The 10,742-nt window shown below is 33.2% G+C and overlaps 1 protein-coding gene and 1 long non-coding RNA gene across 3 annotated transcripts; both read right to left on the bottom strand.

Annotated features, from left to right (window-relative positions):
- Nucleotides 1-4,041: 4,041 nt before the first annotated feature.
- On the bottom strand, nucleotides 4,042-4,316 carry LOC130720507 (tapetal oleosin GRP-16). The gene has a single exon (XM_057571155.1). The coding sequence runs from the start codon at nucleotides 4,275-4,277 to the stop codon at nucleotides 4,077-4,079; it is 201 nt and encodes a 66-aa protein (XP_057427138.1). The 5' UTR covers nucleotides 4,278-4,316; the 3' UTR covers nucleotides 4,042-4,076.
- A 2,278-nt stretch (nucleotides 4,317-6,594) lies between these two features.
- On the bottom strand, nucleotides 6,595-10,235 carry LOC130720508 (uncharacterized). 2 transcript variants are annotated; one of them, XR_009013095.1, is made up of 6 exons: nucleotides 9,729-10,235; nucleotides 8,636-9,544; nucleotides 8,100-8,247; nucleotides 7,834-7,913; nucleotides 7,600-7,680; nucleotides 6,595-6,801 (listed from the first exon to the last, which is right to left on the bottom strand). It is a non-coding gene; the product is annotated as an uncharacterized LOC130720508 (long non-coding RNA). The 2 variants fall into 2 exon arrangements; XR_009013094.1 differs by lacking the exon at nucleotides 8,100-8,247 and having other exon boundaries at nucleotides 9,729-10,227.
- Nucleotides 10,236-10,742: the final 507 nt, after the last annotated feature.

Consider the following 10,742-nt stretch of genomic DNA (forward strand, 5'->3'; position numbering starts at 1 on the left):
TGCTGAGCAATAAGAGCAAATACTCGATTGACATTAGGAAGGGTATCTAACAGCATCAACTGTGATCTAACTCCTGAATACTGATCATTCAGACCTCTAAGAAATCTTACTACTTGATTTTTGTTTCTTTCATCCTCAATGTTCTTGATTGTTCCACAAGAACATCGAGGATTGCAAGTACACACAGGCAGTGGATTAAGAACATCTAATTCATCCCAAAGAATCTTCATACTCGTATAGAATTTTGAGACAGAATTATCACCTTGTTTCAAACTGAAGATTTCCTCCTGAAGCTCTGAGATTCTGAACAAGTCTGCTTGAGAAAATCTTTCACGAAGTTCTTTCCAGACGTCGATAGCTTTATCACGCCACAAAATTGACTGAGCGATCTCAACGCTCATGGACTTGATTAGCCAGCTAAGAACAAGCATGTTGCAACGTTGCCAGAAGGGAGAAACAGGATGATCTTGAGGCGGTTCTGCAATCGACCCATCCACGAACCCTAGCTTGTTCTTGGTGAGAAGACTCATCTTCATAGCTCTCGCCCAATTGTGATAGTTCCCCTCCGATAGCGGTGGCGAAACAAGAACGGTGGAAGGGCTTTCGTTTGGATGTATGTAGAAGGTATGAGAAGGAGTTTGTGCATCTTGCACAGTGAAGGGATAAGCGGTGAGTTCAGCCGCCATGGATGCGAAGCGGAAGCAGAGCTCTCTCTAAGAGAGCTCTGATACCATAACAAGAAATTGCAGAGAAGTTGCAGAGAAAGGTAAGAGAGAGATAACAGAAACGGTGCTTGATTCAATTCACTGAATGACTGAATGAATACAATGTACAATGGATAAGGATTATATACAGAGGGTGAAAGAGTAAAGTTAGCTAACTAACCAGCTTGAGTAACCAATCCTAACTAACCCAGCTAAACTAAGGTAAAAGCTGAAAGGTTAGTATTATTATTATTTACTATCTATTACCTTTGCCAACACTTCCACTAGCTTTGCCATCCATGATTCAATTCAACAGTACTCACAACTTACAAGATGCAAAGTAATGCTTAAAAGTTTTAAGTATCAAACTAAGATATTGTGGCTAAAAGCTTGGGTTGGCTGGATATTTATAGAGGAAAAGTTAATGGTAAAGCTATTCTTTATTTATGGTCAAATAAAATTAAAATTTTCATATTTTTCAAAGCATTCATGCATAGATTCACGCGTAAGTCAAGGAAAAATCTTAATGCATTTGAGTACAGGTGCTAAGTTGCTTCAATTTTCAAGGCCTCTGAATGGGTACCTTGAATTCTCCAAACATGAAAAATAATATTGAAAAGGAGATTCAGAAATCAAATATATATATTTATCTGGAGGCAATATTTAAAAAAGAAAAAATTAATAAATAGATAATCTCCTGAGATAAATGGATGGTGGAAGTAGATGTATGCAAATTTAATTTTTACTCTGTATATTGGTGCTCTTTTAAAAGTTAAAACTGATTGCGTATATAGATTATTATAATTAAATTTTACTAGCAACTCAAATCATTATTACTAGTTGAACTTCCCTAATCGTCTCCCCTATTCTCTAGATTTTGGCTTAAGTTACCCATACTATTCAAGCTTTATGGCAGACCGGGTTTAATTAGTGGACTCTAGATCAATTTCCCGTGCCTCGATTGTGTAATTTTTTTTTTTTAAACAGAGAAAAAGGGCTGGCAGAGCCCAAAGACTGAGTATAGTACCGTGCACTGCAAAAATATTTAAAATTGGAATATAAAGTTATATCAAAGTTATGTTATAGATTTAAACTAATATTTATCACTTAATTAACTATAAAGATTGTTTTTGGTTAAACAATCTAGTATAATTGTTTGGTGGCCTCTAGGGTGCAAGTGCACTCTAGGTCTTGCACCATGCAAGAGCAAAAATAACCCACAATAATGGGTATTGGTAACCTGTTGAGAAAAAAATAAAAAAGGTTGATTACAATTTAGCCCCCACTTCAAAACCACTATTCAGAATCAACCCAAGTCCACCACTTCAACCACTGCACACCACCACGTCGTACTGCCTCCGGCCACCGCGCACAACTACGCCAGTCGCCTTCTTCAACCCCTAAAGCTCAGTTCTGTCAACATCATACCCTACCTCAAAGGCCAGTTCTGTCAACGCCATCTCCGGACATCTCCGCGAACAAGAGAAACGTTGCTCGATCCAAAGCATCTCACCGTGTTAGAGCCCGTGGCATCTTCGCAGATCTGGAGGAAATCAGACCCATGGCGTCTTCAGATCTGGACGAAATCAGACCCATGGTGTTGTGCAACTTGATGTTTGGGCTATGGTGGTTGTTCCGGTTCCCAAATGCAATCCCTGTGTTTGTTGGCAAGACCAAGCCTTTTATGGAATCTAACGACATCCTCCTTTCAAGTGCTTGATATAACTCAATCTATCTATCCAACGGCAAGATCAAGACTTTGGGACTAAGAAGGAATGTGTTTTTTTTTTGGCAAGATCATGAATTGGGTGCTGGTGCTTTTTTCAGTTTGGTTAATTTTAGAGGGAGAGGGTTTGGTTGTTCGATTAGATCAAGATATAACAATTTAGTTTTTAATTTATTTGTTCATTGTTTTGGTTGCTCTAAAGATAATGATGTTTGAACTCTAAAATGCTTTTGAGATGTTGGGGAATACTGGAAGTGGCTAGCCATCTGGTACGTTCTGGGTTTTACTGGTGATAAGGCTGAAGAAGATTGAGAAAGAGAGGAGAAGACACACACTAAAAGGGCTTTATGGTAATATACAAATTGGAATTGTTATAAATTTTTAAAAATACATAACAGGTGAAACCGGTTTCCCATTCCACCTCTTGCCAGATGGTAAAATCCCATTGGCCCTCAGCTGTTTGGCACCGGTGCAATACCTAACATGTATTGCACCTTATAACCCGCCTAATTGTTTACTTTAAAATTGTAATAGTAGATTATATTTAATTAATTAATTAATTGTAACCAAAAATATTTAATTAATTAATTATTGAAACTTAAAAAATTTAAACGATTCAGTATTAACTATTAAGTGATATTCTACAAAAAAACAAAATTATCAAAATAGGTATTTGAATTTTTATTGAAGTTTAATTTGTAAAAAGATGATATCGCAAAAAAAAAATTGTATATTAGAAAGATAAATTGCTTCCTCCATAGATTGATCTCAGGACATCCCCACTTCAACCCATATGATATCGTAAATTGAAACGACAATGTAATTCTTGAATTTTAAATTTACTTTTTTCTACCAACCTCAAAAAGGGCGGAAAAACAAGAAAATAGTAAAATACAACCTTTAATTTCATTTTCTGCCCCGTAAAAGCATGATAATACAACGTAATTACAAGGTTTTTTACAGTAATTACGGGGTTAATTTCATGAGACTTGCTATACTGTGCGAAACAAATCAGTAAGAAAGTTAAGAATGGAATACGTGGAAGCACATGAGTGGAACACAAAAAATGTGTTATGATAATGGGTGAGATTTTGAAGATTTTATAAAGGAAATAAATCATTCGTAATATTCGTTTTGTAACAAATATGATTTCTCTAATTTCATAGTCGAAGAAGAGCCTTTTGGAGCAGATTTTTTCGTACCCATGTACTCTTCAAAGTACAATACATTCTTCAGAATTGAACGTGACTTCTGGGATTTAGATCCCATCATGTGGTCATGTGAATGATTTCGGTCTTTAATTCATTTTAAATAATATTTGGACCATTAGTAAATATATTGAGAGAAAAAATTAAAATTGTGAGTGAAATAATTTTATTTATTAGATTTCTAATTAAGGGTTGAGATCTCTCACATGACATTGTCATGAGGTTAACATAACCGTTATCCTCTATTATTTTAATGTTAAAAAAAATTATAATTGAGGAAAACTTAATTAACATACATGACAAATTTCAAGGCTTTGGACAAGAAGATAACACAAAGTAAGACATAAAAATAACACTCTGCTTTTATTTATAGTGATGATATATAGTGACAAAGTCACCACCACAGTTACATAATATTAAAGCAAACAGTAGTTTAAACTACTTATTTCCCTTTTGAGCAGCATGTAAGCCACTGAAGTACCCTTGAGGGTTACTCTCAAATGCACCCCGGGAGATGGAAGCACCACCACCACCGGGGGCCTTCATAGAGCCCCCACCTGACCCTTTGGCGGCACTACTACCACTGCTACCACCTTTGGCACCACCACCACCACTGCTACCACCTTTTCCTCCACCCATGTTATTTCAAATGATCACAGTAGACAAATACAAATGAGTTTAAATAAGTTCAAATAAATTTTTAAGAAGTTGATACTACAAATGTAGTTGGCTGGGTATTTATAGAAGAAAATGGTGAAGCTCTCTTTAGTAGTAGTAGTAGTAGACCAGTCGTGGTAGTCTTACTCGTAATTAATGATGGTAGAAAATGCCTCATAATTCCCAATGAATTCATGGCTAGGAAAATGTTCAAACTTCAAATGTGTATGCATTTCAATTTTCAATAACCTGACCCGTTTTCTAGCTATATGGTTTCCAAATAGTGTTTTTGCCCGTGCGCTGCACGGCGAAAAAAGGTTATGAATTTCTTACATTAATAACAGCATCGTTTCGAAAATGAAAATAAAAAATTAAGATTTGAACTACAACAGATTTTTTTATTGAACATAAAATACAATCGAACCAAATTGAAACAAACAATTTAAATAAAATCTCAATTGAATCCAACAAAAGACCAATATTACAGCAATATAAATCAGCAATAAGAAGGCTCAATTATACCATTAGAGTCGTTGTTTGTTCTCCCTCATTGAATTCAAATCCATTGTACCAGTAACAATTTGGAAAATGATTAATAAAGAGAAAGGAAAAAATTGTATGCTAATTACGATGCGCATGATACGAAGAATTATAAAATCTAAGATAAAAAATCTAACAAATCATATGTTATGGAATACTTCTTCGTACACGACATTCCGAGTGCAATTAAAAACTACCCCTTTGTCATCCACAATAAGCATCGTCAACAATTTTGGTATGCTAAATCCAGCTACACTGTATTCATGCATCATACATTCTATTTTCTAGGGTAACTTTAAAATTATAAATATGGACGGAATCCGTTCGATCTTCAATTCCAATATATTTTTTATGAAAAGGGTGATTCTTCGAAATCTTTACTGTCTCTACCACTTTCAAACTCATGGCACATGAAAATTGAATGCAACCTTCATTCAAGATCAATATCACAGAACTGGCTCAAGAGATCCTACATATAAAAAAGATACACAATTACATTATAATATGGGACAGAGAAACAAAGATAAACAATGTTGCTGCAATTTTACACATCTGCATTGTCCAATTTCGTCTCAAATACATGTATAAAGTATTAATTAAAAATAGAAGCAAGTTTAACAGGGTATTTGGAAACCATCATCTTGAGGCATAGAAGTTCACATGGCAGAAACCTACCTGCACATTTATCTTGCCATATTAACTTTACATTCAATTTTTCTTCAACAATCAAAGCAGCAACTCATCTGTTCACGACATATTATAGGTTCTAGGATCTTTCCCTCTGGCTCTAAAAAGACGGATAGATAATTGAGTTGAATCATTAGTATGTATACCTGTGCCGATGCACGGGGCATATTTCCGAGTATATAATAAATTGTTTTTAATATATAGAATTATTTATTTTGTATAAATGAAAAATAAATATAAATATAATTTTTTATTTGATTAATTTGTTTATGATACAATAATATAATAAATTGTATGATTTTTGTTTTTTTCTTTTATTTTCGTTTTTCCTATCTCCAAATTAGTCTACAAAATTTATAACTTATAAAATTTCATAGAAAATATGTATTACATATTAAATTACATTTTTTTACACTATATCATTGTGATTTCCTTAACTCTAACCAAATACGGATGGGTATTCAAAATTTAAAGGATGCAATAATAATTCTCCTATATAAAATATTATAGTATATTTATCAAAAAGCAAGAACATTTAATTAAAAATCACAATAAATATATCTAGTGAAAAAACACCACATTCCAGTAAAGCATACTAATTTTTAATTAAAAGTGCTAACGTTATATAAAAATTAATTTATAATAATTTTATATATTTTATTTAATATGTTCCTTCACGTAGAAGTGGTTTATTTCCTAATTTAAACCTAAGTAAATATAATATATGCTCACATATAAACCCTATATGTAATATTTCAAAAATAATAAAAAATACTTAAATCATAGAAGTGCTTTATTTTCCCATACTCGTGTAATCAATAAAGAAATGGATTGGTATACAACTTGCTCCTCTCTTAGTGATCAGGTTGATTGTAAGTAGGTTATGGAGTACACTAAGCATGTTGACAAATACAAAGTTTTGTTCATTTATGGACTCCAAAAAAATCTATCATATAATATTCGGGACCTTCAATTGAGAAGCTATTTTCGCTAAAGAAAAGGAATTTAAGTTTCATCAGTTGTCTGTTATGAATTTTTGTGGAAAAAAGCAAATAAGAAAAAACATTAACAATTTGGGAAAATGAATTTTCTAAATAGAAACATCAATCAAAACACAATTCACTACACAATTATTTTACAAAAATCTGACTAAATGATCTATTTTATTCTTGGAATCAGTACAAATACAATTGAAATCCAGCTCCAACTTCAGCTTCTACCATCCAACAAAGACTCCTTTACTGCAATGTTAAACCATGTGCACAGCATAAATAGTTCCCTGAAATTATACATCAAATCCATTGTCATTTTCAAGTGCCAAATGTAATCAAACCAGTCAATGAAAGTGGTAGCCAACATATAAGCCATCCTACCACCGTATAACAATTCATGAAGTAAATGAGTTACCATAAGAAATAATGCTTAAAAGAAACAATATGAACTTAAAACTTATTTGAAACTAATTTGGCTGCCCCTTAAGTAAATACGTTACTTAAAGCCCACATTAAACACCCCAGAAAACCAAATGTTCTCAAGTCAGTTAAGCATTCCATAATGAACTCAGAAAAATGTATATTATGTCAAAACCCATTTTTGAAAGTGACATAAAGTATGTGAAATGTACTATTACAAATTAATATCATGAAAGAATCACTTGCTCCTGCGAATCTAGCACGTTCAATAAGATCAAAACATGAACCTAGCTGATTTAAGAATTTGAGCAAGATATAACCAATATCAACAAACAGTTACTGGTTGTATTGTATATACAGAGTACCCTAAAGACTTTACATATTTAAAAACCAAAACCATAATAGACTATTAAAAAACTACAAATAAATGGAATTGGAGACTGTGTAATCGATGGCAGCCAAGATGGTATACATGTTAAGATTCACAGACAAACAAATTCAGTTAGAAAATCAAGAACCAAACCACAACAGAAAGAGGGTAAACAAAAAGGGACACCATTCAAGGATCTATATAGTATGGATTCACATATAATTGCAGCCAGGAGAGTGTACAGGTTAATATTACAAAAATGCAGAAATAGCATATAGTAAAAACACCATTCTACCTTTATTCTTTGAACTTTTCTAGACTCTGAACAAAGAAACAACGAGTACTCCCAATCATCACGGAAATCAGAGAGGCGTAACTGCCATAACAGGGAAAAAATAGTTATAAACAAAGGGCCATGTGAAGGGGGGGACAGGAAGCATTTACTAAAAGATTGATAAATAGAAAGCATTTACTAAATGAGAGTATGTGGGAAAAAAAAGGAGAAATGAGTGGCAGAATAGAAAACTACCTCTTGAAGTCTTCCACAAAAAGCATAATAGTGAAGATGATTAGGAAGTGGGGTTCTTGGTGGCATAGACAACTATATACCTGTATGAAGGGACAATATGAGTTTAGGAAGACAATAAACGAAAACACTGAAAACATATATACTCATTTTAGAGACAATAAATTCAGTTAGAACTTGGATCCTAAGGAAAATACTTCAACTTCAAAAAATTATTTTGCTTTCCAAAAATTACAAAACAAAATGAAAATGTAGCCAATTTCAACTACCATCAAGTTATACATGAGCGAAAATTGTAGGAGAAGAAGATTTTGAGTACTGATGCCACAAAAAAAGGCTCAAAACCCCATTGGAAGATTTCAGAAGCAAGATCTCCAATCTGTGAGCCTCATGAAATCCCTAAACCTAAAACAACACCTGAAACATAATTTTAAGTGTGTGGCATCAATAATTGAAAATAGATAGTCAAAGAAAAATTCAAGCACACTTTTTTCTTCGTCTGAAGACTATGAGAATGAGTACATCATAGGTTAGTTACACTTCCAACCTCATGTAATAAAAATTAATGATAATTAAAAATGCCTTCAAGAAATATGGAACTAAAATGTCCTAGGATAGCCATGATCAAATTTCAAAATCATAGGGAGCCCAGTCAAGCTACTTGACTTGTAAAAAAAAATTGCAGAACCCAGCGCAAAAGCTGAACAGTACAATAAGAGTAGCAAGTAGCAACATGTAACATAAACAATCATTTTAGTAACGAAAAACAGAAGAACCAGAAATTGAATTCATTATACTCACAAACCTCATGATGAAAACTCCGGAAAATTCTCTCCGCCTAGTGTGACTTAAGCATTCAGACTTAAGTAATCATTATGCTTCTTACCAAGTCAAATTACAAAGGCATAATAAAACAATTTCACACTTCAGCTGCAAAACCTCTTTTTTCACCATTGCTTCCAGCTTATCCCAATCTTTTGTACTTGACCTTGATGATCGGTAAGCTGGCCAGGGTAAGTAGATCATTCAAAAAGAACTGCATAAATATACATTGGGAGTAAGATTACCACCAAAATAATAATAAGAACATGAAGGTAAAAGTAGACATGGACATCCTCATAGACATTGCTTGAAGTAGATTTTTCGGTATTTTATTTAGATATTGAGTCTTCACAATGTAGATTGACAATGGAAGTCTTCTCCAACAGCCAAATTTCTTTGATGCTGAACAAAAGATAAAGATAAAAGAGGCAAAATGAGTGCAACTTATACTATCATTCAGTGAAAATTTAAAAACTACCATTTTGGACCTGCATAAAACGGATATATGCTTATAAAGATTGGTGAAGAGTAAGAATATTAAGTTTAGTTAGAAAAACATTTTATCGTAATAGGTACAATTCTAATCAAAAGTCCAAACACAAAAGATCTCATGACAACAGCGAGGACAAAAATGCATTTGAGTATAAAGAGGAAGTTTAACCATCATAATCATTTTCAAACAAATAGAGATTTTGCAGTCAAGAAATTATGTATAGAAGACTTAGCTCAAATGGTCATTGACTGCCTGATCAGGAGTGTATACATTTTTTCCCAAATAGATGGGGACATGGTACAGTGAAGATTGCTTGTATTGTTCCAACAATTTTAGAAATCTTTGAGAGCATGCTGTGTGAAGGAACCTCATAGCCCAGCCAAGTATCACATTCACAACCTGGATACAACAGAACCAATAATGGTAAGCATGGAAGATTCTAACATGTTGAAATAGAAATAACTTGAAAGTGTGTTTAGAAACTTTGCCATATAGAAACACATAAGTAAATGCCTTACATAGCGGCCCAATCGCAACAAAATCATAATAAGAATAGAGAGGGTTATATGAAATCTGGACATACCTTTGTAATAAGAAATCAGATGCAGAATCAACACTCGTAGAGTTATCAAACTGACTTTCCCTGTATTAGGTTCTTGAAGAAATCTGTCTGAAATGCATGAAACCAACCATTAGAATAAGGAGGTTGAAACAGCGGCGTCAAGGTTGAAATTGAGGAAGAAGAAAGCTTTGGTTAGAGCTGGGAGCGGATGAGGAGGACGGAGGAATCAAGGGTGGAGGGTGGCGGCGGCGGCGCTTGCCTTCTGTGATGTGTTAACTCTGTTTATTTGGGGCGGTCTCTAATTCGTAAGTCGTAACTCGTAACATATAGCATTGTTGCTTTTTAAATGGGAGACTAACATTTTTGGTGTTTTCTTCCTTAGCCCAAGAAAATTTACATTCTCTTCTTTGCCACTATTGGTCAGTATAGGAGGTGAGTGTGGTGGACGGTTGTATGGGAACTGAAGAGAGAAGCATTGAAGATAGAGAGATTCATAAATGAAATTGGCTTCAGTTTGAATGGGCTTCGATTAAGGTTAAAAATCATGGAATATAAGCATCATTTATTTCACATGGTGTTTACCGTTTCTACTTCCTATGCAATCTGAAGGGAGAGGAGTATGGATTGGATTCAATGAGGGGAGATAGTGAGAGAGAAAATAAAAGGAGTTGTTATTTTTGAAAACAGAAAAGAAAAGTTATTTTGTTTTGAAAATAAAAACAGAGTAATTATTTTTTGAAACTAAAAATAGAGTAATTATTGATTTCAAATAATGTTGCATGTGGTTGGTATTTAAAAACAGATACCGTATTAATGATTTCAAATAAATAAATAAATAAAGATTTTAAATAATAATTTATATTTAGTTAATATCTATTATGTTTTTATTTGAAAAAAGTTATAATAAAATATGAGATATTGTAAAAATGTATAAATATTGTAAAAATTTATAAGTGTATGCAATCAATTGGTATTCATAATTGAGGGAAATTTTCAAAAAAAGGAATTGCAATCGGTTGGTATCCATAAGAATTG

This window comes from Lotus japonicus, chromosome 5 (assembly GCF_012489685.1).
Source record: "Lotus japonicus ecotype B-129 chromosome 5, LjGifu_v1.2".
Taxonomy (NCBI): domain Eukaryota; kingdom Viridiplantae; phylum Streptophyta; class Magnoliopsida; order Fabales; family Fabaceae; genus Lotus; species Lotus japonicus.

Coding starts and splice junctions, on each gene's coding strand:
- LOC130720507 (XM_057571155.1), bottom strand. CDS start 4,277: ATGGGTGGAGGAAAAGGTGGTAGCAGTGGTGGTGGTGGTGCCAAAGGT.